General features: G+C 40.5%; 2 protein-coding genes and 1 pseudogene across 6 annotated transcripts; 1 reads left to right on the top strand and 2 right to left on the bottom strand.

The window, feature by feature from the left end:
* Positions 1 to 243: 243 nt before the first annotated feature.
* LOC131792262 (mitofusin-2-like) lies at positions 244 to 13,658 on the top strand. 3 transcript variants are annotated; one of them, XM_066169044.1, is made up of 21 exons: positions 244 to 508; positions 732 to 876; positions 1,552 to 3,106; positions 3,553 to 3,795; positions 4,587 to 4,675; positions 5,144 to 5,182; positions 5,571 to 5,679; positions 5,890 to 5,997; positions 6,352 to 6,462; positions 6,800 to 6,845; positions 6,956 to 7,005; positions 7,406 to 7,527; positions 7,626 to 7,752; positions 8,680 to 8,784; positions 8,867 to 8,966; positions 9,917 to 9,980; positions 10,574 to 10,682; positions 11,282 to 11,389; positions 11,949 to 12,142; positions 12,716 to 12,853; positions 13,356 to 13,658. In XM_066169044.1, exons 3-21 carry the CDS (start codon positions 2,957 to 2,959, stop codon positions 13,450 to 13,452), a joined length of 2,109 nt encoding a protein of 702 aa, XP_066025141.1. In that variant the 5' UTR covers positions 244 to 508; positions 732 to 876; positions 1,552 to 2,956; the 3' UTR covers positions 13,453 to 13,658. The 3 variants fall into 3 exon arrangements, with proteins under 3 accessions (XP_066025141.1, XP_066025142.1, XP_066025143.1); XM_066169045.1 differs by having other exon boundaries at positions 659 to 876; XM_066169046.1 differs by lacking the exon at positions 732 to 876.
* Positions 13,659 to 16,648: 2,990 nt separating this feature from the next.
* LOC136281790 (N(4)-(beta-N-acetylglucosaminyl)-L-asparaginase-like) lies at positions 16,649 to 21,130 on the bottom strand. 3 transcript variants are annotated; one of them, XM_066168773.1, is made up of 8 exons: positions 20,376 to 21,130; positions 19,651 to 19,689; positions 19,371 to 19,459; positions 19,180 to 19,195; positions 18,957 to 19,024; positions 17,893 to 18,000; positions 17,520 to 17,546; positions 16,649 to 17,483 (listed from the first exon to the last, which is right to left on the bottom strand). In XM_066168773.1, the coding sequence occupies exons 1-8, from the start codon at positions 21,073 to 21,075 to the stop codon at positions 17,406 to 17,408; spliced, it is 1,125 nt and encodes a 374-aa protein (XP_066024870.1). In that variant the 5' UTR covers positions 21,076 to 21,130; the 3' UTR covers positions 16,649 to 17,405. The 3 variants fall into 3 exon arrangements, 2 of the variants coding, with proteins under 2 accessions (XP_066024870.1, XP_066024869.1); XM_066168772.1 differs by having other exon boundaries at positions 16,649 to 17,546; XR_010717994.1 differs by lacking the exon at positions 16,649 to 17,483 and having other exon boundaries at positions 17,508 to 17,546; positions 17,893 to 19,024.
* A 128-nt stretch (positions 21,131 to 21,258) lies between these two features.
* LOC136281791 (uncharacterized) lies at positions 21,259 to 26,341 on the bottom strand (annotated as a pseudogene).
* Between the last annotated feature and the right edge of the window lie 1,481 nt (positions 26,342 to 27,822).

Below are 27,822 nucleotides of genomic sequence, written 5' to 3'. Positions count from 1 at the left end.
ATAATTACAACAGCCAGCTTGTCTACTACTAAAGAACATTTAGTAGTAGTGAACATTCACACATGCACTGAAATTATACTATTCGTTATTTCAGGGCCAATTAAGAAATAACGATAAGAGATCATGTTGAAACTGCAACGCTACAAGCGTACGCAAAAAAAACGAGAGGGGTCTGGCTGCGAAAACGACCGTGAAAGGCTTGGAACTGGTGATAGAAAATTTGTTAGGAACGTTCGGCGCCATTTTGATACTTTCAGCGCGCTTTTGCGGGTTTTCAACTGAGCGATCGACACCTTTCTGTGATATTTTTTGGAGAGGGATGGAAGAGTATGATAAGTTTACCACCATTTCTAACTCTTTGGATACTTGTGGAGTTTGCTGGCTCTTCGGATGAGGATATTTTAATGATCAAAGTGCGAACAAATCGCGAAAAAAGGTCGAAAACTTGAAGTTTGAGATTTGATTTGCTGACGATCAAGATGTGTACATGAGACTACAAACCTTGAAGGTTAGTCTTAAGATGTTGATGTCTTACTTCTATGAATCACGAAGTGATGTGTGGAGGCGATCGTGAGATATTCGTTACGATAATAGAAGGTAGTTTACAATTTGATCTTATTTTACTTCAACTTTGAAATAAAATTACGTTAACTTGGAGGTGGCCCCCAAGCTTCAAATCACTTCAAATAACATCTTCTCTTCTTTCTCTTTGTTGTCCCATTGGACACAAGGCTTAAAAAAATGTTCCAGCTTCAGGATTGAGTTGCTCTTTCTACAACCTTCAGCGAATTCGTTTTTGGGAGGTTGAGGTGGATTTTCCAAGTCATGGCTCACAACTGTCTTTGGCTATTTTGCTCTCCAAGTCTGTTGTACTTGGTACGTAGGCATGTGTCTTAACAACGTTTATAGTCTTGCCTCGATCATCTGCGGTTTTATCTAATTTTGTTGCTGTGTTTTGGTGAGAATTTTTCTGATTGCCTTTTTGGGCTTGAAGGGCTAACTAGAGGATAAACTTCGGTAGAACTTGTTTCATCACATGGCCCCCAAATCCCTCACCACTGTCAGTTCATTGTTTATTTATTTAGCTTTCGGTCTAACCAGTTCATTTACCTCAAAAAAATGCGTGGGCTTTGTCTCATGAGTTTAAACTGGTGCCATTTTCTTCATGTTCATGTGTTATTCGAAACGGATGGCGTCAGCTTCATTCTAACCTGTTTATTTCAGTAGAATACTTCTGCCATACGAAATGAATTTTGAGTCGAAGTGTACTATAAAACTCGCAGATTAAAATTATCTAACTTTCTCTGCTTCTTAAAATATGAGGTGAGCGATACAACAAATGAATAATTACTCAAGGGACTGGAACTCCTTGTTTCCATAGAATGTGAACTACAGTATTTCTGTCATATTTGAAAACGAATTTCGGGTCAAAATGTCTTCAAACCAGTTTAACTTGTATTTCTCTTTGCCAGATAAGTCTTGATCCTTTAATTTTTATTTCTTAATTGAGACTGATGATTGGAATTAACTATTGTGTTCTCTGCTGTTTAGGGAGATGTGAAGTGACCCCACTACATATGGTCGGTACTATTGACAGAAAGGATAGGTGTGACATTTGCTGTGGCAAGCTGGCATTCAAGAGAATGTCATTAGTACCAGAAGCTTACTACTGCTATAAATTATCAATCTTTTGTTCTCTCCACACAACTTGCCTCAACTAGCTTATGCTATATGCAACTTGTGTCTATACCTTTTTTGCAACTATAAAATTACCAATAAAGTTTTTTGAAAGTTTTGTCCAAATTTCATGGGAAAAGAATATGAGGAGTGATCAGGTGAAATATTGTCCTGTTCCTTAAGAGTGTTTGAGCTTCCAGTCAGAGCTATAAAATTTCTTAAGCGACTGATTTATGATTTTGGGTAATAATTGATTTATTTAACTATTTATTTAACTATTTATTTAACTATTCATCTTACAACTGGAAGCCCAAAGTAGTACTTGTTTTCTTTCACAATTTCCCCACATCATCGATCATATCTGATGATATTTCCAAGACTAATGATTGAACAGACTTTATCTTACTCTGATAAAATCCATAATTATTCCTCCATCTCTAACCAGATGGAGCTACCATATCTCTAGCATTAGCATTGTCTTACTTTTCTTTACTTGACATTGATCTTTTTTATTTTGGTAATCGGCCCTGCCGGTTGTGATTCATGTCAAAAAAAAACTTTTGAAACAAAACATAAACCTCTGTTAACTTTACATTTTTGCCAAAATTGGAGGTACACTGCACTAGCAGTACAGTTGAAGCTCTAAAAAACGCTTACAGAAAGGCGAGTACTTCAAATGATCACTGATAACTTGAGATAGCAATGACACGATAAAAGTATACTATCCAATTCTTTTGTACTCTTCGACAGGCCACTTGCATCCTTCAAAAATAACATCATCTTCATCGATCGCCCAGACAATCACGAGACAAGACTCGAACAATCTTTTGCATTCTGAAAATAACTTCCTTCCACACATCACACAATAATTTCAAGGATTTGCCCCTTCCATCTACGTTACAGAAGAAAAAATGAGAAGAAAGGTTGTCTCAAGTACTCGAACCATTGTTTTTTCCGACGTATTTTACTACTTCTTTTCTTTCGTGATTCTCGAGAGGGAAACCGGTGCAGGTGCATACCAGCGGTTTCTCGTATCAAAGTAAAATTTACCGGACATGCGCAACAAAATACCCCTCTGCTGAAAGGGCGTAAATTAAACCTCAAAGATGGGACTACCTTGTCATGTATATCTTTTTTCACTGGAACGAACTAAAAAGTCATGTTCCGTTTACAAACGAAACGGAGTCTTCGGAATTTTTTTGTAAATTGTAAACAACTTCTGAAACTTGTCTGTCCTGGTCAAACTCTCAAGGCAGTCTGAAATCTAATACTGGTGAATATGAATTACTCTGTGTACAATTTCGTAAAAGCGAAGAAGAATGAGATACGCCCGACATCTGTGGCCTTCGAAGAGTTTCTTATAGCCTGTAACAACTTGGTAGCGACATCAAGGATAGGAAATGAAGTCATCAAGAATTTCTCAAGCGAGGTAAGATTGGATGTCGCGTTCAAGCTCCATGATATTGATGAGAATTGGTAAATTAAATAAAGTTAAACTGGTGTAGATTATACAACCTTGATTGTGGTTGTTTTTTAAGGTGTTTTTGTTATTTATTTTGCTATTACTTGAAAGCTACCTTGATTGATTCATTGATACAGTAATTCAGTATGTTAGAGGTACGTTGTGTAGATTTATGCCAGCTTTTTTTTGTTCCTTGATCATTTCTCCTAGTTTACACAAGACATATTGTCAAGACACCAATTTTACAATCTCGGCAATGGGCACTGCGACTTAAGTTCTGTGTACAACCATGCATTTATTTATGGTGCATCTCACTCTATGTACACTCTAGGTACCTGCACTATCACTGTCAATTTTTTCATGTAATTAATTCTTATTTAGTCAGAGCTGATTATTGCATTTCTCTCAAACAGGTGTCAGGATATCTGGCTTGGGTCTCAAACATTTTAAAGGTACTGTCAAGGGATCAGATGAAGGTAGCATTCATTGGACGAACCAGCTATGGAAAGAGTACTACAATAAATGCCATGTTACAAGATGAGATCTTACCAATGGGAATAGGCCCTACTACAAACTGTTTCGTCAGTGTTAATGTTTCAGATTCAACAAATCCACATATCTTGGTTCCTGGGGGTGATGACAAAAAGAATATGGAGGTATGTCTTCTTAAAAAGTATTATAAGTTTCTCCTTTGTATAATTATATGTACCATAATTTCCATCCATTTACCCCAGCGGCAGATTACCCACATCAGTCAATTTTTGTAAGAAATTGATTAATCCCAGTGGCAGATAACCCACACCCAAAAACAAAAGAAAATTGTCAACTCACACAAAGTTCCTCCATTGTTTTTGTTGACTGTCACCCAGTCTTGACAAGGATGTATATTTTTCGTACAAACATTTCATGTATAAAATATGATTTATGGTTAGTAAATTGTCTTTGATTTTTATAGCCTAACAGCAGATAAAGACCTAAACCTCAATCAATCACTTCTACTGTTTAATTCTAAACTAGCAGTATTTCTCTGGTGTTTATATGGTTTTAGCAATTAATCTCAATTTGAAATTTAATTTAGAAAATATCACAGGTACCTTAATTATCTTAAAGCAGAAAAGTGCTTATGAAATAAATTAAATAATACTCCAATTGATGTATGCACCATGTAAGTTAACCCTTGAACTGCTAGAAGGGATTAACATGTAACTTCTCTCTATAATATCCATACATTATCCAGCAAACAGGTAATGAGAATACTCAAACTTATCAGGTACAAGATATTATCTTGATTGAACACCAAATTCTCATAACCAATCTAAATTTTATATCAATTTACAATGAAATTTGTAGCAACTAAAGGAGAGAATTAATAATCAGATCTTGGGTGTCGAAGGGTTGTTGAATTGTTAATAATCATGATAATTACCTATTTTTCTTTTTGTTATAGGGACAGCCAGTAGATCAACTCACCCATATCTTGTCCAAAGAAGAGCTTGATCCTAGCAGTCTTGTTCAAGTGTTCTTGCCAAAGTCCAGGTTTGATTTTGTTTTGTAATTTTTATATCATTCACATGTACTCACAGGTAACTGTTGTCCCTGTCAATCAAAATGCATAAAATACAGTTCAGCCTTGCAAACTTTATTCATGGGTTGTAACAGTAGAATGTTGTTCCCTTTGTTGTACATAAATTGTTCTTGTCCAGGTTTATTCCAAAGAGGTTAAGTTTGTCAAAACTTTTTGGCTTCAAATTAATTCTGTTATTATACGTTAGAATTATGAAAGATCTGATTGGTCCAAAGTATTCAATCAGTATACTAAAGCAGAGGAAGTTGACATGATAACCCAATATCTGCAACAGACATTGCGTTTATCATGTGGAGTTCAAAGTCTGCCTAATTTCCAAGCCCTTACTCCATGAAGTGTTCTCAAACTTGCCTGTGCATTGTTATCACTTGTGATGGTTTCATTTTTGTGAAAAATGTAATTTTTTTTTTTAACCTCAGATGTAAAATGTTGTCAGAAGGTGTTGTTTTTGTGGATAGGTAAGCAAATTAAAAGTGATGAAATGTACTGTATAATTGACCTTTTGAACCCTAAGAATTGAGTTTCTCCTTAAAACTTCACCCCTGAATTAAACATTAAGATCAAAAGAATAAAAGAAATGATCACCAACTATAGAAGCTCTGTACTGTTTGGCAAATTGTCTTTTTTTGCACCTAAGGGAATGTATAGGGATCAGTACAGAGAATATGCATACTAATGTTAGAGTGTGAAGGTTTAAGAAAAACAAAATGATGAAAGAATAAGAAAACAATGAAAAAAATAGGTTAATGATGCATTGCTTTATTGTGACATATCCTGTGTCTTCTACACCAAGTAGAAGCCTAAAAATGCTATGTAAAATTAAGTCACAGACAACTGTTATTTTAGTCCTGGTATAGGTTTGAGCCCTGAGCTTGATCTATGGATTGATCAGCACTGTTTGGATGCTGATGTGTTTGTCCTGGTTGTTGATGCTGTGTCAGGGCTTCAGTTTACGGTATGTTCATGACCATTCATGTGCTATGTGTAAATTTCAGATACAACACATACAAACTTTAAATTTGATTGAATTTTTTTAAAATTTCAGTTGCTTTAAAATGTGACTTATTACAGGAGAAATTTATCCAATCAGTGTGATAGCATTCATACATAAAACCAACCCATGCTTGTGGGGTAGTTTTTCATTTGGTACCCTTGTCATTTGCAGGTGAAAAACTTTTTACGCAAAGTGAATAAGCTTCTTTTAGGATCAGACATCTTCATTCTATATAACAGATGTGACACATCTGCATCTGAACCCGATGAGATGAATCTGGTGAGTAAGCACTTATTTGTTCTTGATAGCCATTCAAATTTGAAATCAGGTGTCAAAAATGGAAACAAAACACAACATTGGAGTTGCCTTTCATTTCAGATGCTCTCTTCTTTGGAAATTGTTGCTGGAAAAAAAAGTACTGATAGATTCATAGTGGGGGAGGGGAGGGAAGGGGGCCTAGATAGAGGAGAAGGATTAAGGTATGACGATGGTTGGGACAACAAACTATTAATCCCACCTCCTCCCCTCCCCCTGGACAACAACCCCTTAACCCTCCTCCCCCCCCCCCCCACCCACTATCAGCTGATGGTAATAAGGTGTGATTTTTCACATTTTTTTTACTGTTTCCTTAAGGTGAAAGAAGAACGTCTCAGAGAAAGCACCAGCTTCCTTGTTGATGAGCTCAAGTATGTACTAGACAAAGGACAGGCAGAAGATAGAGTGTTTTTTGTCTCAGCTCAAGCGGTAAGTTGCTGGATATTTTTATATTGGGGTTTACAAGGACCAATTGGAAATAACTTTGAGCAAGTCTTGAAATTTTTGTTACTGTTATGTAAAGAGAAATATAATACAGGACACAGGTCAATATTCCAACATTAACCCTAACTTGGCCAATTTACATTTTCAACTCAGTTGTTTACACCAAATTACCTACTTAACTTGTTATCAATTGACTGACATTGGGTTAGGGGACGGGTAGGTGGGCAGTTGCCCAGATACTGATATTGATCCAGACACATCTCTTAATTGAGTTATTTATTTCCCCACTTTCTTTTCCTGTTTCTATTTTTTTTTTACTCAGACCTTAATGAACAGAATGCAGAAGCACCATGGAATGTCTCAAGAAGGTATGTGGCTGATCAAAATTTGCATTCTCTTAAAACAGTATCAACACATTGTTAACAAGTAAGATTTTTATATTAAATCAAGTAACTAACATTACCATGTCGTTTTTCAGGATTTCTTGCTCGACAGAGGGAGTTTGAGAACTTTGAAGGCAAATTTCAGGTATTTTTCAGATAGCCACTTGTCTGTTGGCAGATCACCTTATGAATCAAAAGGTGGTATGAGTTGGTTGGTGTGATGCCTGTACAGAACTTGCCAACTTAATAAAAGTAGATTTAAATGAGATGTCACTATTGAATATTTAACATGCGAATAAACAAGTTTTCCTATCACATAACTGCCCAAAAATAAAAGAAAATTTATTCCAAAAGTCTTGAAATTTTGCATAAACCAAATTGAACTGTGCCTATATTTAGGAAGTCTGAGAAAACAAAGCAAACTTAAGCCATAACATGAGTGAGCTGGCTCCAAGAGCCCTTTTTAACAAATTCAGTTGTCTAGAGTTTGTGTCAATTAATTATTCTCACTTCACAATGTAAATTTTACATGCTTGATTTTATAGGAGTGTTTTTCTAAGTCAGCCATGAAAACCAAGTTTGAATCTTACGCAGTCAATGGATTGAAAATTGCAAAAATAGTAGGGGCTCATATGGAACAAATGGAGGGTTCTGCATCTCAGCAAAGGTGAGAAAGAGACAGATAATTTTTTTCCCTTTTGCCTATTGATAGTGATTTTAGTTTATTGTTGGTTTTGCTAAGTTTATATGGTCTATTTTGCTCAGATTGAAACTGGAAGGAGCCAAGAAGAAGCAAGAGAATGAACTGAAACATGTGAATGAACAGCTTGAAATCTATGGACATGATATCAAACACTACATCGAAGAAATCACTTCTAAAGTTAAGGATCAGGTAATATAAAAACTACTCAAATGCTCTTTAGGAGGTGTAAGTTTATTTTGTCTCCAATCATGGTAATTTCAAGTTTTTCACAATGTGAGGTTCCAGAACAGATTAAAAGTATGCAATCAAATGGATGACTTTATTTGACATGCTTCTCAAATGCTTGTCAGGTGCCTTTGATATGCATATCAAATTTACTTTGAAGTGTGTGGTAAAATCTTACCAAGAGTTTGCCTTCATTTTATTGCTATAGTGCCTGAGTAAACACAGATATGCACCTAATTTGTAATAAGTATGATGACTTATAGTAGTAAGGATGAACACAAATCGGGACACGATCTTACAGAACTAATCTGTCAGAGCTTTTCCCAATTTCCACACCCAGAGTATTGCTACTCCCCCTTAAATGGGAAGCCAGTCCATTCCATGCTACCCGCCCCCCACCCTGACAGCATTTCTTCATGTTTTCCCAATCCCTTGTTTGTATCCATTTTTACTCTTTGGGGCTTTTTCACATGAGTGGAAAAAACTAGAATTGTCCTGACAAAATCAAAGGACAAATTTTGTCAAATTTCAAAGCCATCAAATTCCGTCAGCACCTGATCTGTTCATAAGACTGGCCAGCATAGTTTCCAAAGGATTCCACCTCCAGTTTCCAGGATTTATTCTAAGTTGTTAAAATTTTCCAATCCCTGAGTTTTGCAACAAAAGACAATTTTTGCCTTTCTAGTTAATTGATTTCAATTCAATTACAGGCTGGTTGTAGCTTTTACGACAAATGATTGACAAGTTTTTAATGGTTTTGTTTATTTGAAAAATTTCGTCCAGTTTTTACGTGGGATTAATTTTTTCAGCTGTGAGTCTGAAGATTTGCTCCCTTCAGCTGGTGAGAAAGTCTGATGTTGCTTACTCAACAAAATGTTTTCCTTTCTTTAGGTGACCCAGGCTATGAATGAAGAGATTTGTCAACTTGGTTTGCTGGTGAATGAGTTTGGTCATCCATTCCATCCTCATCATGAGTACCTTGAAAAATACAAAACGGTAAAAATTACAAGTGTTGAGCAACAGCTGCAATGGAAGAATAATCTGAAATTGAACACTTTATCACTAATTATGTCAATAGGTACTGTGCAATCACATAAAGAGTGGCTTGGGAAGGAATATGACCGCTTGTTCAAATTCTCAAACTGTGGTGATTTTTAAGGCACAAAGAGAAATGGCAGGTCAGTGTTCAGGAATTACTCTATGTTAAATGAATGATGTGTGAATATGCATGAGTACATAAGCCTAAACCCTTTAACTCCCATGAGTGACCAAGACAGAATTTCTCCTTACAATATCAACACAATATCAACCAGATAAGTGATAAGAATAAAGAAAAATATCAATTTGGGGATAACTAGTTGATCCAATGCTAAATTCTCTGAACTAACATTATAAGAATTGTATGGTTGACAGGAAGGAGAATTACAAATTTGATCTGGGAGTTAAAGGGTTAAAACCTTCCACACCTTCCGCCACTTTGATCTTTCTGATCGTAAGTCACGCTTACATTGTTTTGGACGAGGATTTTGATAGCTACTTGTCAAACCTGTCAATAAATGTCATCACGCCGCACCAATCAGAAGTGCCATTCGTGGGCAAACAGATTTTTCAAGAGCTAGGATTCGCATACTAGCCTTTCTTCCTCTCCCCACCCCACCCCCTTCCTGTGGCCCTCTTACTCTTGTCGAAGGAAGAGTAATAACTAATGGTACATCATGAAGTCACTCATATGTTAGCAAAAAAAAAAGGGGGGGGGGGGGAGAAAGAAGCCAACAGTAAAGAGGCATAAATCTTTAGGGACCAGTTAATAAATTTTGGCTGTGGTTGGGGGGGGGGGGGTTGTGTAGGATCACATTGTTTTCAGGGAGGGAAAGGAGCGCGGGGGGGTCAGTCGTCACCGACAGAGTGTAAAGTGGGGCTGTAGGAAATTGACTGCCAACATCAATTTACTACCAAGGAGGAGGGGAGGGGAATCATAAGAATATTACAGGGCCTTATGAGGGGATCTAATAAATTTTATTGTAACACGAACGCCATCCTCCGACCCCCACCCCCACCCCCTCCCACTCAGATGATAAGTAATGAGTAGTTTCTGAGTATATATAAATATATTTTTCTTTTTCCCCAGATCGCCTTAATAGTCTTCTATCGCTGAGAATACCAGAGGTATCTCTCGAGCTCGTCCTTCCAGCGTGAGTATTGTGTTCCTTAGCTCATCAAACCCTAACATCAGTATACATGTTCTCTATGCTGTTCTCCACACATTTCCTAAAGTGCTGACAAGGAGAATTTAACAAACAATCAAGAGATTCTTAAGTTGACGTTCATCTCCGTAATTCTCGTGACTGAATGATTCTGGGGTGATATTGTAAGGAGAAATTAGATGCAGGTTAAGGGTTAAGATGAGGGTTACCAATATTTAGGGAAACATTCGATGCCTGATTATGCCCATCCAGCCCACCCTCCGCCTCACAAACACAGACACGCACCAACAAAAAGGACACTGTCTGTCTAATGACCCCGACCCATTCCACCTCCAGCCCACACAACCTTTTTTCCGATTCCCATCACGACGAATGCACAAGTTTTCTTATTACACAACTGCCCAAAAATAGAAGAAAATTTATTCTATTAGTCTCGGAAGTTCACATAAACCGAATTCAACTGTACCTATATTCAACAAGCCCAAGAAATCAATACAAACTTAAGCCATAACATGAATGAGCTGGCTACAAGAGCCCTTTGATCTTGTAACTAATTTCTTTACTGTGTTTGTTTATTGCAGTCTTGATTTCCGAGCAAAGTTTGAACTGATTGTGACCCGTCTGTGCAATAATTTTCTTGAAGATATGAGGCCTCAACGTGCTGGACACGTCATCGCTTGGAAAGCGAAAGTAAGAACACTTCTTTAGTAACGAGACAACAAACGATGAAAAAAATTGGCTCAGTCAGGGGAGAGTTAAGGTCGAAGGAGCACATGAAGAGCATAAGAATTTTTGTAATAACTTTCGAAAGGAAACCGTTTCATGTAATTCTATTTCAAACTGAAGCCATTTCTGAGTTGTTGTATTGATCCATTATTAACTCCTCTGCTCCACGACTCTGGCCTTCCATATTTGATAGCCGTTTGAGTGCTCGACCGCCGAAAAACACAATATGGATGAGCTCCGGAATGATTAAAACACTTACTCCATTTCAAGTTAGGAAAAGGAAAGAAAAAGGCGGTGGTTCTGTAGCTGATCGCTTTAAAATAAGTGATAACGTTGTCAACGAAAGTAGGAAAATACATGCCTCTGAAGAAGGTTAGGGAAAAAGAGAAAAAGAAAGATAAGGAAAACTTGCTTTCACTTGGAATCGATCCTCAAATTTTTCGCTTGAGAAGTGAAGTGCAATCCATTGCGCCACAGTTGTACTGAGGTTGGATGGATATGTCGCCCCTTGATAATTTATTTTCGAATTGTAGTGGCTCATGGCAACTTCGATTTTCTTTAAGATTCAGCAAAGTGTGCAGAGCTGGATATCTACCGCACCAGCTGTCGTGCAATGGCTAGCTTTAATAGCGACATCCACTTCTACACTGGTCGTCATAGTTGGAGTACTGGTAAGGTTTAAAATATTGTATTGATTTAGAGAACCTCAGGCATAAAACACAGCGGTCAAACTTCGGGCATGCGCGAGGGGATCAACTCTTACCGGCCGTGCTTCAATTTCTCGCGTAAGATTTCAAATGAAAACAAAAGAAACAACCGCTGTCCTGCAAAGTAGGCGAAAGAGAATCGAAACGATTTTAAAAATTTTCTAAAGGAAACAGAAGCAGAGAAAAGGAAAGCGAGAGACTTTTCTAACACTTAGCTTTTTCAAGTCCTGGTATCCTGTGGATTTACCGAACAGTTTTGAGCTTTATCAAAAGAAAATGCTTTTGAAATACCATAACTCACTGGCTTGTGTGGTTGTTGGTAACTTGTGTTAGACAACTAGTATGTGACAGCCTCAAAGCGCACCAATCAGTCATGAAAACTTTCGCGCCTGCGTATACGTTTGACCGCTGTACAGACATAGTTGCATCTCTCAAAAATGTGATTTAAGTTTCGACGCAACATTACTGATGTATGTATGCTTACACGAAGCGTCCATTTCAATTCGTGTTTCTCCAATTGCAGATTTGGAAGAGTGTAGGATGGTGGCCTATGGCTTTGTGTGGTGGGTTATACGGTGTAGTGCATGAAATTAAGAGACGTGACAGCAATGGTGCTAAAGAGAAAGCTTTCAAACGAAAGTTTGTGGACTACGCTTCAAAAAAGCTTCAGTCAGAAGTCAGCGTCATTAGCTCTGAGTGCAGAGTACAAGTGCGACAGTAAGTTTGGCTGCCATGGGATTTTTGAAGCGTCTTTGATGTGTTTGTTCGTTACATTTTCTTTTACGCACAAAGCCTTGTGGTTGGTTTTTATTTCAATTTGTGCCTCGTGGTCTGGCCAATCAGGCAAGGTGTCATTCTTTTGACCAATGCCATTTGGTGTCAAAAGTGTTAATTAAATGGACTGTTCAACCTGACAACGGATTGATTCTGCAGGGGAACTTTTACACCTCAATTGCCTTTGTTTTAACTGAATATCACGTGCTAAATAATTCCTCATTCTTGTTTGCTATTTTGATCTTGTTATTATGATTACTGCGTATTAATTTCTCTTGTTTATAATATGTGGTGCTATCGACTTAAACTCAAATATTAGACAGATTTTCCACAAGTTCATTCCGGTCTTAGCTATGTAATCTTGTGACAGTGCGTGTGTCGGTTCATTCGCTTCTAACGTCGCGGCATTCAACGGTTTGGCGATGAGATACATAACAATGCCAAATCCCCGATTATTTTGAAAACCTGTTATTGTGTACTTCACATAAAGAAACATTTAATTTTATTTTATTTCAGAGAACTGACGTCAACCCTCAGGAAGCTTGAGTCTGTGGTTCAGAAAGAAGTACAAAATATGGAAAGAAAGATGTTTAACGAACTTTATGAAGAATTAATGAGGCTTGGGAGAATCGAAAACGATGCAAGAATATTAGGGTAATTCTTTCCTACGTATTGGCAATCATTTAATGATCACAGCTGTAGCAGAAATTGAGGTTTACGGAGGGAAAGAAAAAAACTAACAGTGAAATGGGGGTGGGGTGGGGGAAAATGATTTTCTTGTGAACCCAAATGTATCATTACCTCTCTCTTCGCATTGGGTTGGCATCCTCTTTCGCTGAAGGGAACAATGTGGCAAGGGATTACCCACGCCTTCTTAGAGTAGCATTCCCAAGAAAAGATTTTGCGAAAATGAAAGGAAGAGGAGGAGGGAGGAGTGAGAATTACCCATTGCCCCTTCATAGACCACCCTTTCATCTTAGGAAATTTTTTTTGTCAAAGGGAAGGGGACAGTAGCGATTGGGGATTACCCTCTACCCCCCTTCACAGACGACCTCGTCATCCAAGGAAATAGGAGCATCGTTTGTAATTATATAAACATTAGCATGGGGAGTGTGCAGCATCAGAAGTTCTAAGTGAGGTCGCTTTCTGTTTTTAGGATCAAAGCAAGTAAGTTCGAAAGACAGTTCAAACTGTTCAAATTCATCACCGAGTTTGGCTTGGAAGAGAGCAGGATTGGAAATCCGATGAATTAAGAAGCCCTGGAATACAGGAATAAAAGGGGAAAACATTTTTATCCCTGTTTCCAATCTAGCGAGGACTCGATTTATTGCATTATGTGTCCGGTAGATGGACTGAAAAATTACGTAACTAATTATTTTTTAGGGTAATTTAGTAATGTCAACCAAGTGGACAATGTAATATGTATGTAAATGGTTTGCAATAAACAGAAGTGCATGTTCTAATTGTCTTTTGGAGAACGGTTTATCTTATTTTAACAGATTTCAAATACAAATGGACAAGTAGCCTTTGAAGAAATTAAATTTCAAACCACCCTTGTTGTACCAGGAGCCCATTCAATAAAACACGAGTGGCCAAGTGTTTACGGACATGGTTCAGTGTCTAAAGTGACAGTTAAGTCTTGAATAGATCAGCGTGCTGTGACAGTCATTGTCGTGCCAAACGGTCCAGCCAACTGCACTCTGGTTCAGTGACTTGACACAAATGGTTCAGAGTGATATGAAATGGTTTAAGTTATCGGCCAATGGTTAATGGTAAGTCGCTATGGTTTAGTATCGCATCAATCTACTTACCGTAAAGTGAAATGATTTAGCGTGACCCCAAATGGCTTTGCGTGACGGCAGATGGTTTAGTACAAAGCGAAATGGGTTGATTATCGTTATAGCAGTGAATGAGTTAGCGTCGTAACCGCCAAAATTTGAAATGGAACAGTTTAGGTCGGGTCTTACGTCATAATCCCTTACGTCATTCAAATCGAATTTGGCGCGAAATTCGCCAGAACGAGATATTCGCCGTGCCGTCCACTCAACGTCCACAAAGGAAGAAATTATTTCTGTAGCCTCGTCTAATAGACTCAGCGAGCCTTATTCTGGTAAGAATCTTTTTTTATGTTTGCCCGTTTGAGCTTGTTAGCGAATAAATTTATACCCTAATCATCGTGCAACAATAGCAGTAAGTTAATGATATTTCGAATGAAACCGTTCTTATCGGGCTGCTGAACGTTCAGTAGCTTAATGATCAGTTAGTGAAAATGAAAGTTAGCTTAAGCTTGTATTTCAAATTATAAATTTTCCTATCGTTTAAAACCATTCAATTTTTTTAATCTCCAGTTTTTATAGATTTGACCCGCCCGTTAGTTGTAGTTTCGTCGTCTTAAAACAAGCTATCGTTGAGAACCGCTTTATTGTTCTCTTATAGATGATAAGGACCGAAAATTATTTCATCGTGAAATTTGTGGGCCATTTAATAAAACCTGCAGTTAAGCGTTAACCCCGCGTTTGCACTAGCACTTGAGTTTTTTAGAGGATATTTTTTGGTCGCCCTTTTCTTCGGTTTTCATCCTGTATATAAGGTATTTAGCACGGTTGTTTCCCATTGCTAGGCCAGTTCACATGGGTTCAAGGCAGCAATTTGTAGTTGCATTAAAAGAGGTCCTAGCTGTTTTAGAGGCCAGTGACGATGGTCCTGTTGATGTTCAATAATGCTAATAAACCGCTCATTTACATTTATGGTCCTTTTACCTCTTTCATTGTATCTCCTATGGCTGACGACGTTGACGCTGATGTTGACGACGCCCTTTTCTTGCACGTGCTGTGCTCTAAGCCCATGGTAAAAGTCGCAAAAGAAAAAGTCGCGAAAAGACAGCCGGCAATAAAAGTCGCCAAAAAAAAAATCGCCATGAGAAAAGGTGCGAAAAAACAGTCGCGAAAAAAAAGGGACTGTAAGCAAAAGTCACGGAAATAGAATTATGAAAACTGTCCCCGAAAAAAAATAACTGTTAAAACAATCACGAGAAAAAAAGGACTGTAAAAAGAGTTGCGAAACAAAAGGGACTGTAAAAAAAGTCGACAAAAAAAAAGGACTGTAAAAACAGTCACGATAAAAATGGGACTGTAAAAACAGTCACAAAAAAAGGGACTGTAAAAACAGTCACGAAAAAAGGACTGTAAAAAACAGGCGCGAAAAAAATGAGACTGTAAAAACAGTCACGAAAAGAATATTTTTTTAATAGAAAAAATCCGAGCCCCAAAGAACGAAACGAAAAGAATAGGACTGTAAAAACAGTCACGAAAAAATGGTACTGTAAAAACAGTCACGAAAAAAAGGGACTGTAAAAACAGTCACGAAAAAAGGACTGTAAAAACAGTCACGAAAAAAGGACTGTAAAAACAGTCACGAAAAAAATGGGATTGAAAAAACAGCTACGAAAAAAAGGGACTGTAAAAACAGTCACGGAAAAAATTGGGACTGTAAAAACAGTCACGTAAAAAAGGGACTGTAAAAACAGTCACGAAAAAAGGACTGTAAAAACAGTCACGAAAAAAATGGGACGGTAAAAACAGTCACGAAAAAAATGGGACTGTAAAAACAGTCACGAAAAAAATGGGACTGTAAAAACAGTCACGAAAAAAAAGGGACTGTAAAAACAGTCGAAAAAAAGGGACTGTGAACAGTCACGAAAAAATGGATTGTAAAAACAGTCACGAAAAAATGGATTGTAAAAACAGTCACGAAAAAAAGGGACTGTGAAAACAGTCACGAAAAAAGGGACTGTTTAAAAAGTAGCGAAAAAAAAAGACTGTAAAAAAGTCACGAAAAAAAGGACCGTAAAAACAGTCGCGAAAAAAAGAGGACTGTTCAAAAAGTAGCGAAAAAAAAGGACTGTAAAAACAGTCACGAAAAAAATGATTCTGTAAAAAAAGTCGCAAAAAAGGGACTGTAAAAAAGTCAGGAAAAAAAAAGGGACTGTTGATTCGGGTGAGTGTGAAGGTGAGAAAATTGATTATAAATAGTTAGTTATTGGTCACCCTTGTTAAGTGCGTTAATCATTAAAGGGCTTCAGTTTTCTTCAGTTCGCTGGGGACGTTTTCCACTATTCATTTTATTCAATAGATATTTCAATGTAGCATTGTACTTAAGTGTGAGCCTTGTTGACAAGTACTAAAAGAAAGTTTCTAGTTTCAAAAATCAAAAAATACATGCATTATGGAAAGCATTTAGTGTAACAATCATATTTGTGTGGTGTGAGATTCTGAACGGTCTTGTTTGAGCTTAAAATTCCTAAATTGTGGTTCAACATAATGTTACAAACATTTTGAGGGCCCTTTGACAGACATAACTGGCTGAGGTAGTCTCAAATACTGTTAAGGAGTGCAAAGTGAAAGACAGGAAGATTGAAAAAGATACAAGTGATTGTCCATTTAGTTAATTGACATTTTTTTTTATTAATAACATATTTCAGTATGTGCTCTATCCAGTATAAACAGAAAACTACGGTATCCAATTTAGACTTCAATTGACAACGTACATCTAGCCCAAGTAGAACACAGGGGGAGAGAGTCCCTCTTTGGTTTAACGCATAACGCACAAAACTAAGAAGGCCTGGAGAACAGTCACAAGGAACAAGAAGGTTAAGCATTTTTATTAACCTCAGTTATTGTCATCTTTCTGTTAGTAAGTGCACTATGATTGGTCAATTTCACTGGTCTTATTTTACTGTACAGGTGATTAAATTCTAATGTCTATTTGAATTATAATCTTCCCCTGTTATTCAAACCAAGAGATGTAATGAAGATCCTAAAATCCCTGTTTTTATTCTATACTGTACATTACAAAACCTCATTTTTTTCTGCTTTGATTTAAAGCCCCACGCTGTGCCCTTGACCATAAATCCTTGCGTGGAAAGCATGGTCCACAGTTTACAGTACCAATTTCAAACTCCATTCGTAAGAGGTATGAATTGGCCTGAGTAACAGATGGTGAATTCGCAAGCACCTGCCACCTTTGGAGGTAGCTTAGACATTTGCATTCTCGCTGTAGACATCCTTGTTTACTTAGCCACATCCCTCCTTCGTCTCAATGATGCCCACTGCATGGAAGTGGGAAAAAGGGGGGAAAAAAGTCCCTTTCAGCCTTCACCTTACAATCCCAGGATGCTTATGTTTGCCACTAGTGATAAGGACCTTGACTAAAAGTAAAGAGGAGGTCGGACTCTGATTTCAGATTCACTCATTTCTTCAGTCCATACTACAAATGGGAACCCTGTGTACAAGGTATTATGTCTTTCATCTTTAAATGATGTCACAGTGCCAGCTGCTCCAAAATCACCCTAGAGATAAAAAGAAAAGAAAAAAAAGAAACATGCAAGTCCAAAGAAATTATGAACAGCCAGGTTGTTCGAAGCTGGGTTACAATAACCCAGGGTTAGAATGGAATCTGATTCCAGACTGGGAAGCTTAAAAAGAAAATTCAGTAGCGCTACTTTTAAATACAATTTGATGATTGGATGCCCTGAAAAGAATAAAGAAAATTATCCAAAAGAGGCTTTTGAGCAAAGGAATAAAGAAACCCAGATTAAAATTCAACCCTGGATTTGTACTTAATAAATGACACATTTTTTGTTTTATTGTTGATTACAAATAATCAAACAGTAACAAAACTTTTCACTGCATTACCTTTTTGTTGATAGCAATCAAGGCCATTTGAAATGGTTTAGTAGCTGTTCTTGCTTTTTGCTGGGCTTCTTTGATCACTAACTCACAAGATTCTTGTGGAGAATGGCCCTGGTTGAAATAAAGTGCTAATTGTGATTCACTTAGCTGGGGAAAGGGAAAGATTATTCCTTTAACTCCCAAGATCTGATTCTTAACTCTCCCTATATTTGTCACACATTTCCTTGTAAATTAGTACCAAGAATTTGGTGGTAGATCAAGATAAAAACTTTTAACTGATGAGGTTAGGTATTCTCATTACCTGCTTGCTGAATAATGCATTGATATTACATAGAGAAGTTACATGTTAATCACTTCTGAGAGTTTAAGGGTCAAAGAATGGGAAATTAATTATGATATGGAAAGAATGCCTTATTCAGTTAAGTTAGTAATCTAGTTATAGTTACAAGTCTTAGATTTCTTGTACTCACATTCATTGTGTTGGATCACAGACTGCTTTTTACTTTTTTCAATGGTGACACTATTGGGAATCAACCTCATCATGCAAACTTGATGTGCATAATTGAATAAAGTTCATGACAGAATTTTGAAAAAATATGAGACTTCAAGGCTAAAATTAATTAACTGCAGTCATGAACAGGAGATTTCAAGACTCATTGTGAGTGGTGCAAGATTAGGAAAAGGCATTTGACATTGGCAAGATTCTGGTTTTTTAGGGATAGTTCAATTCACACCCTTTGTGTACTGGAAGAGGCATCTGAGCAAAGCTAAGAGTTGGGAATACCTGGCTCACAACCCAGAGGTCCCAAGGTCAAGTATTCCAATGATGCATTTGTAAATAACAATTCACTATATAGCCATGGGTCTCTCTTTATTCCATAGAGCTCTGAAATTGTAATTGTTGATTTGCACAGTGTCACTAGCCTTAGTACTAAAAACTCTCCCTGTTGTGGATAACAAGCTAACCAATCAGGATGTTTTCTGTCAAGTAAAACAGTTCCAGGCCATATTGGTTTTGGATAACTACTTTCTTCAATTTCTAAATTAGACAATACAAATCTACTTGCCTGCCTCATTAGTTGAACAACATGAAAAGCAGGACAGAATCTCATCATTTTGTCGCCATCACCAGTAGCTGCAAATCAAATTAAGACCGTTACATGTAGAAGTCTCTAGTCTGCGTCTTCACTTCATTTGAAGCAATACTGCTCCATTTAATTTTACAGGACTTATAGGCAGATTGGAAACACCTTCAAGCAAAAGGTGTGTCCTGACCATCTCAAAACATACCTGCTGCTGCTCCGATCTGAAAAATAGAAAAAGAAAAGTTTGGAATATTTACCTCGATCAACAGAAGATATGCATATTCAGATATAAGAAGCCAGCATGCACAACAAGTTGAAAACATATTCTAGTTTCATGCTACACTTTTTTTAACTGCTACAATTTGTTACACTGTAAAATGCTCACAATTTACTCACCTCGTTATCAGCATATAATCCTGACCCTGGGAGAGGTGAATCTCCAACCCTGCCTGGGTGTTTGAAGGAAATCCCACTTGAAGAAACACCTGTGGAAATAAAATGCACTTGAACATTTTAAAAATATCATAATAAACACTTAAAAACTGTATTTCAGATCAGCAAAACTTTTTCCAGTAATTACATAATCAACTTTTCTAAAATACAGTGTACAAATAAGTTTGATATTGACTTTAAAATAATTCACATCCTACTATTTCACTGTATTTTATAAAGTTACCTGCAACAAGATGGCTCCTTGAGTCCATAACCAAAATGCCTTTCAAAGAAAAAAAAACATTACTATTAACAGGCATTGATCGGCACATAGCTCAAGTTTCCACAAATTTCTTACAGATCTAACAAATATCTTCCTCACAAAAACAAACAAAATGACACAGCAACTGAATGAAAATCTACTTTTTATGTCCACTGTTACAAGGCTGAACTGTAATTTGGAGTGTTAAATGATTGTAGTTTTGTAAAAAGAGGGGGGGGGGAAATTTTTCGCAAATTGACCAATAGCGTTCGAGAGATGGAACAATAGATTTCTCAGAAAGTACGGGTAAGCAGCACAAGAAAATATAAAACAACATTTATTTCTTTCATGTCGTACAACGCAACAGTACATTTTTCCAAGAACTTCGATCAAATCAACGTGAATTCGCCAGTTAGTTCCATGTAACGGTAAACAGTTATGCGTAACGATTCACATGCTGTCTACGCTCGGAAGACCTCTCCTGTAACGCTCAATAAGGAACGGCATTTCCCAATCTAGCGAGGTATCAATTGGAATCTTATTGTTGAAAATTTTCTTCAAGAGTATCAAGTCTTTATCTAAAGAAAACCTGTCGACATAGCGGCCTTCGTTTTGCCGCCTCAGTCGGGGACGCGTAACCGCAAAAAAGCTATCGACTGAGCATTCCTTGGCAAGCTTGAATGACTGAAGCTCTTCTGATGCTTTACCTTCTTTCTTCTGCAAATCTTTGATAAGCTTTCGTAGTTTCATGATCTCATTTTTGCTTTCTGGGTGTTTCTTGCTCACGCCACAATTGTTCATGTCCATACAAGTCGGGTTTGAACAGCGAGCTCTGTAGTGGCCCGGCTGATGACATCGGGTGCAAAGTTTTCCCGCTCTCCGTCCGTTAGCTTTGCTCGATGCTTGTTCATACTGATTACGAACAATTTCAAGCTGATCAGTAGCACTTTTGATCTGTGTTTGTATTATGGAGGGATTTTCCGTTAGTTCGCCGCTTTTCTTATCAAGATAGGTTCTTGACTGCTCGTTGCTTTTGTCAACCGCGCTTTGTCGATACATGGTTCCACTCACAGGAACGTTGGATGAGCTCGAAGCCGGGCCTGAGCTGGTCTTGCTGACGAGCACAGGAGAGTTAATGGGGCTAGCGACTTGCAGAGACCCAGTGTAAGGGGATAGAAAAATTCCTTGGGCTGTAGCGACGGCTTCTTTATCTCCTCTAGCTCTTTCTCGAGAATTTTTCTCTCTGCCAGTAACAACTTGTCTGGAGAATTTATCATGCGCCAGTAGGAGAGTTAACACAATGAACCAAGGCACGTCCAGATAGTGAAAGGCTTTAATCGCAACAGGGAAACTAGACTCCGAACGAGTAACAAACAATATGGCCGACGCGACGAGGAGAAAAGTCATCAAAAGGGCATGCTCAACCCAGATACCGCTGACCGGTACTGACGTGACTTCTTTCTTCTTTTTTTTTTTTTTTTTTTTTTTTAAGGAGAAACAAGAACTAAAAACAATTTAACATACACTTAAGACTAACTAACAAATTGACACGCGCGGGCGAGTCAAAGTTCAGAGTTTAAAGATCGGTGTTCAAAGTTCAGTGTCATAATCTGCAAAACGAGAAGGAGGACGGCGGGTGCGCGATGATCTCCGTAGGGCAGGCGGAGAAGGCACCGCTGAGGTGGCTGCATACTCCACTGGGGAAGGATCAGGACAGGGCGACTGTGTAGCGAAATCATCCATGGTATGGTCAACGGGAGAGGCAGGGGCTGGACTGTAAGACTGAGGGTTGACAACTGGTGGGTGTGTGGAAGCTGCGATGGCCTCAGGGATGGCAGGCAAAGAGGGGGGAGGGTGAGTCGTTGTAGTAGGACCATCTTCGTCGTCGGAATCAGAGTAGTGTTTGCGTAGGGTCGGAGAGGCACGGAAGGGATCACCCAAGTCAGATGGGACCTTGAAGCACTCAGATAGCTTGACATGGTACGATGAACTTCGCAACTGGGATCCACTGAACTTTTTGATGTTGCAGAATGGAGGATCAATGGCTACAACGAGATAGCGGTCACGAGCACGAGACTTGTTGAGGTCAGAATGAAGGTACACAAGATCACCAATATCGATCAGGGGGGTAGGACGCCTTGACTGACCAGGAGCTTTGGAACGTTCACTGAGGGGATGGTTGGAGAGACGCTGTTCATGCTGGAGGGAAATTATGTGGTCATCTGCGAGGGGTAATTGCTTGTTTGAGAACTGATCCCGCTGGGTCCACATTTCTCGAGAGGAAAGCCCTCTTGAACGGATACGTGAGTTTAAGGCTGAAGTGGCTACGGCGAGGGTGAGGGGAGAGACAGAACTACCGAGAGGCTCCTGACGTAACAGCTCATTCTCCAATTCCTGGACTGCTCTCTCTGCAACGGGGTTCTTGTTGGGATTTTTGGCATGGCCAAGCTCAATTGTGATTCTGTGTTTCTGTAAGAGGGAATCATTGACAAGGGCCTTGAATCCGGGAGCGGGGTCGGTGCGGATCACAGCAGGTGGACCATCCATTGGGCGCATTTCCACGCAAAGCTTTATAATGGCATCACGCAAAGTTTGGTGGCGTTCGTTCTCAAGAAAGAGACTGGACGTGTAAGAGGTCACTGTTTCACGGAGTACAAAGATAAGTTGGCGAGAACGTTTTATGACATCTGCCGCAAAGGACTGCCCAATAGTTTCAGGTGGAGGCGAAGTGGACTGGTCAATTCGTGCTGTTGGTGATCTCTGAATTGCTGCACAGGAGTGGCATCCATCGGAAACACGGGAGACTGCCTTGTCCAGGTCGAGGGCGAACAGATAACGCTTGGCAACCATTTTTAACTGGTGACAAGAAGGGTGGCTGAGCTGAATGTGAAGGGCTGTCAAGAGGCCATCCAAGGCCTGGCGAGGGACAATAATACACTCTCTGGTCGGTGACAAGGGATCATGACGTTGGACGACGAGCAGGCCATCACTTGCGATTGAGGCGACCTGCAAATAGCGTTTGACGTCCTTTACGTTTGTGAGCTTCTTGGAAGGCCTTGTGCCTTGGACAAGGTGTGCGTGCGTGCGGCGTAGGTCTGGGCATTCAGACTGTATGGCCAACCAGGCCGGACGGCTGGTGAAAGGGAGGCGGGCATTGCCTTGGAGGATGTCCTGGACAGTCGCGGCTCGGACAACAGAATCTCTGGTTGAGGCGATAAACAGGCAAATCTGACAGGTTTCATTCTCACAAGGAGCAGCATTTCGACTCGCAAAGTCTGACTGGAGGATAGAGGCGCCGGAGACGTGTCGCACTGAGGCCTGGTAGCGGCTGACAACTGACAGGAAAGTAGATACGCGAGGACTTGCGGAGAACTCGCCGCGGCATAGCTTCTCATAAGCCTGGACGCATGGCTTACTGTCCGTTAGGATACAGGCTTTATTGGATGACTGGATGAGGTATGGACTGAAGTGCTTTGTAGCCGCAGCGATGGAGAGGGCTTCTACTTCGCACGGAAGTCACGTTGTCTGAGTGCCCCGCAGCCTAGCGCTGAAAAAACCGGCGATGTGTAGCTTGTTGTTGCGCGTCACATAGAGGGTGGCGCCTATTCCTGGGTCCTTGACTGCGCCATCGGTGACGACCCATAGTTGGTCCTCAGGTCTAGGTAAGGTGATAGAGAGGGCTGAGGATAGGGCCTTCTGAGCGTTATGGAATGCAGCCCTGAGACTATCAGACCAGGTGATGGATTCTTGTGAAGTACGTCCAGCCGTGACGGCATCCAGCGGGGTTAGATAACTAGAGCACCGTGGGATAACACGAGACAGGACTTTGTACGCACCAATGAACGATCTCAAACGACCAACAGTGTTTGGCACAGGGTACGTGGCGAGGGTGTTGAGGCGGTGGGCACTGGCAGACAGGGTACCGGCGGACCAAATCCAACCAAGGATAGTGGTTGACTTGGGGTTGATTATGGTCTTGTGGGCTGACAAACGCAGGTTGCATTTGTGAAGAGCTTGCAGGACCCTCTTCCAGTTGTGTAGTAACTCTAGAGGGGTGTTGCCCCCGCAGTATAAATCATCGGCGATCTTGGCCACGACTCCATCTTGAAGTAAGGGGCCTAGAACACGGCACATAACCTCCTCTAGAGCAGTCTCTGAGCCAGGCATTCCCATAGCGGAGCGGGCATACACCCGGACGCCTTTAAAGGGGGTGGCGACACCGCAGTACTTCATGGACTCTTTGGCTAAAGGGATCTGGTAGAAAGCACTTGTAAGGTCAGTGACAATTATGTGTGACCATTGGGCGATGAGCCGTAATGTGGAGTCAACATCGGGTAGCAGGGATGGTTGTGGTTTGCTGTATCTGCCCACATCAGAAAAGGCGGTGACGAGACGGGAACCACCATTAGGCTTCTTTACAAGGAAAGATGGATTGAGGTATTTAATGGTGATACCCACATCTTCGGGGCGGCGGAAGACGCCAAGATTCTCTAGGTCGTCAAACTTTTCCTGGAGCTCGATGAGCTTATCCCGTGCGTATTGGGGGAGGCGACCCTTCCGCTGAGGAGGTTCGACAGGACCCATGTTGACTTTGGCCTTGTATGCGCCAGCGGCTCCATTGTATCCGGGGAATTGCGGGTCAAATACAGTGTCGTACTCTGTAAGTAGTGATTGGAAGTCTGCACGAACGGTTTGGGGAAGGGTGTTGTCTGGATCAACCTGAACGGACGCAGAGTAACATGTACTGGAGGGCGGCAACGGGCGCTGAGCAGTAGGTGGGGGTGATGATGGGACTTCGGGGGGCTCAAAAACAGGGATGACTTGGCAGAAGTGTTCGTGGCGCTTGAGAGTGCGGGGTACGCTTGATAGGTTAGGAATCCGTATGGCTCGGGCAACGCTGGAAACGACACCAGGTTGTGGCCACAACTGGGATGGCTTCAGATTGTGTGCACTGGGTGCGTCGATGCGAGGCTCTAGTGCGTACTCCGAGTCAGAAGGTGCATCGTCTGGTAGACGTACTTCCATGAACTCTCCAGGCCACACTGTCTGGGATGGAGCAGGGGCACGTAGGACAAATGCTCTACGTGCGGTTGCATGAGGGTTGGGTGGGGATTTGGACCCATACGTGTAGACTGAGCCATTGCCTAGTAGTACCTCTCTCTTAGCGGGTCGGACAGCGATGTCATTCGTCTCCATAAAGGGGGTACCGGCAAGTACCTCAACATCAAGATTCTCAACTACGAGACCTTCAAACGCGAAGTTTGTGTGGTCCCGGGTGAAGGTGGTACGAATTTCTCCTATCACCTGGAGCTGAGACGAGCCATCAGCCTGTTGGACGGACTGGGCACTTGAGATTATCGGACAGCCGAGGTGTTTCGCGGTTGAACGGCGTATCATATTTCCAGTTGCACCGCTGTCGAGGGTGACGCGCACGACTCGATGATCATGAAAGACATCCATGTAAGGGGACTGGCGGGTCTGCACACGGTAGGCCACCATGTCCGGGCCTGGCAATGTTGTGTCAGGGTCTGGTGAATCAGAATCAGGACTGGTCTCAGTTTCTTGGTCATTGTCAAGGATGCCGGCGATCTGTCGTGCTTTCACCATGAAACGCCTGTCACTGTCGGGGAGGAAGGTACACTGACTGAGGAAGTGGTTTGTCATAGAACGGCCAGCCTGTTTACATAGAGGACAGACCTTGTCTTGGCGGGGTTGTCTGGGACGGGCTCTAGGAACACCCCTGTTACTCTGACGAGGGCGACGACAATCGTCTGCAACAGCAGCACGCAGGATTCTGGCATCATCCGACGTGCGGATTTCCTCGAGTAAGGAATTGAGGGCCTGCGAGATCTCAGGTTTGATCGAGGCAAGAGTACGGGATCTCAACTCTGTACCATAACGCTGCTTAACCAGTCGTGGGAGACTGGGGTGAATGAGGCGTAACCAAGTGAGGACCAAAAAGTTTTCGAGTGTAGGGGTTAATTCCTCATCCTCCTGCACTGCTTGGCCATTGTGGGTTAAGCCGTTGGCACGTAGCAATGAATCTTCTACGAATGCTGTGAGGCGCTGGTACAGATCTTCGGGGCGCTCATCAGCAGCTAGGTGTATTTCGGAAAAGTCAATGAACTGAGCCCCGGTGACTTGGAAACCAAAGTGCTGTCTGATGGTTTGCCAGATGAACTCGAGGGATGTAGAGTTTTTCACCAGAGTATTTCGAGAGATAATTGGACAATAGTTGGCGATCTGTCCTAACATCAGCTCGAGGAAGTTAACCTTTTGGCGGGCTGTCAGGCGACGAGCTAATGGCACTGATTCGCCATCGTTGTGGAGACCTCGAAGCGGCTGACCCCTGGTCTTTTTTAACCATGTGAATCCATCTGCGAGGAAGGGGGCGAAGTTGCTGTCCAAAGAAAGAGTGTAAATGAGGTTTTGCTTCCAGTTTTCAAAGGAATTGATAGATTCCACTTTGGAGAGGCACCACTGCTTCGGTGCACGGTGTGTTGCAGCCATATTTCACGTTTAGGGCTCTGGAACGTGTTGACACAGCGAAGGATACACTGTTTTGGCTCACGTGGACGAGGCGAAAAATAGCCTTCTTCGGCGAAAATATGGCCTGGGTAGAACCGAACACTGCCACCACGCCAGTAGGAGAGTTAACAAAATGAACCAAGGCACGTCCAGATAGTGAAAGGCTTTAATCGCAACAGGGAAACTAGACTCCGAACGAGTGACAAACAATATGGCCGACGCGACGAGGAGAAAAGCCATCAAAAGGGCATGCTCAACCCAGATACCGCTGACCGGTACTGGCGATGACTTCCAGATCATTCTGCCCGATATGTTTTAGCGAATGCATACTCTGAAAGCCTTTCCTCTCAAACTCTGGGGCTAGCCTTTCGAGGTTTAATCCATGCGAGATTGACGAAAGCCACGTATAGACCTCCGAAACACCAAAGTAGCTTTGACCCGCCATTTTCGCAGTTTTCTCACGTGAGAGTCGAGTCGAACACAAACTGTTTGCGACGTTTGATTGACAAATCAGTTCTCATCCCCCGTTTTTTGTCACATTTCACAGCTTATTTCACACGTAAATTTATTATCAGTCATGAGTAATTGAATTTTCTCTGAAAAATTGTGGGACAAAACCACTGTGTTCGAAGTTTGAGACAGCAATGAGATTTTCTAGATTTCAGCGCGTAAAACATTATTTCAAGGCGACAATTTATGGGATTATGTTTCGGTATGACTTCTTTTCTAGAGCACTGTTGTGACAGCTGTAAAATCATTCAAGTGTGAAATTCACCCAGCAAATTTCTTGATTAACCCATTTTACAACTTTGCAATTTTGAGTGAGAAAAGGGAGTATATCTGCCCTCTCATTCTCTTCCACAGATGATATCTCATATTGCAGGTTTATCAGGTCAGTATATAAAGATGAATTTATTTATTCAACAACAGTCACGCTCTTTCAATGTCATTTACAATTTGTTCTGTCGTGCTATAATTTTATTTACCGCGTGCTCAGAAGATTGAGTTAGTCTACTAGAAATACCTTTCAGTATAACGTCAAAATTATTGGCTTTCCTGAACAGGATGAACACGAGTCTTCTGAAACCACCACGCAGTTGTGTTTAAAGCTTTTCCATGCTATCGGAGCCGAGGGAGTGACGAAAAACGACATTGATATCGCTCATAGAGTGAATAGCCGAAGGGCTGACCGCCATTACCCAAGACCTATTGTGTGCAAGTTTATAAGACGACTGGCCAAAGAAGAAGTCATGGCTCATCGTAATGAAACTTCCAACTTAAACCCTGATGATCTGGATTTATCTGCTGATTTTCACACGAGAAATATCCGAATTCATGAACACCTGATCCCGAGATTACAGCAACTTCTTAGCGAGACAAACAAATTGAAATCAACACATCAATTCCAGTACGTCTGGGTGAAGAACTCTGAGATTCTGGCTCGTAAATCTAGTAGTTCTCAGGTCTTCAAATTAAAACGCATGGCCGATCTTGACAATCTGAAACAAAGCTTGGTCAGTAATCCAACTCAGGATTAAGGAGATAAGTGTGTTAATTGTTATTCGTTCATAATCTTAATGATGTGACACAGTTATTGGAAATGGCTTCGCACAAAGAGATGAAAAA

This window comes from Pocillopora verrucosa, chromosome 6 (genome assembly GCF_036669915.1).
Source record: "Pocillopora verrucosa isolate sample1 chromosome 6, ASM3666991v2, whole genome shotgun sequence".
Lineage (NCBI taxonomy): Eukaryota > Metazoa > Cnidaria > Anthozoa > Scleractinia > Pocilloporidae > Pocillopora > Pocillopora verrucosa.
The sequence above is the reverse complement of the archived record's forward strand: the minus strand, read 5'-3'. Positions and strand labels throughout refer to the sequence as shown.

Coding starts and splice junctions, on each gene's coding strand:
- LOC131792262 (XM_066169046.1), top strand. CDS start 2,957: ATGAATTACTCTGTGTACAATTTCGTAAAAGCGAAGAAGAATGAGATA. Junction 11,390..11,948: donor TCGTCATAGTTGGAGTACTG/GTAAGGTTTAAA, acceptor CTCCAATTGCAG/ATTTGGAAGAGTGTAGGATG. Junction 12,143..12,715: donor TGCAGAGTACAAGTGCGACA/GTAAGTTTGGCT, acceptor ATTTTATTTCAG/AGAACTGACGTCAACCCTCA.
- LOC136281790 (XM_066168772.1), bottom strand. CDS start 21,075: ATGACTTTTCTCCTCGTCGCGTCGGCCATATTGTTTGTTACTCGTTCG. Junction 19,460..19,650: donor AAGGAGCCATCTTGTTGCAG/GTAACTTTATAA, acceptor TTATTTCCACAG/GTGTTTCTTCAAGTGGGATT. Junction 17,547..17,892: donor TGATTGCTATCAACAAAAAG/GTAATGCAGTGA, acceptor TTTTATCTCTAG/GGTGATTTTGGAGCAGCTGG.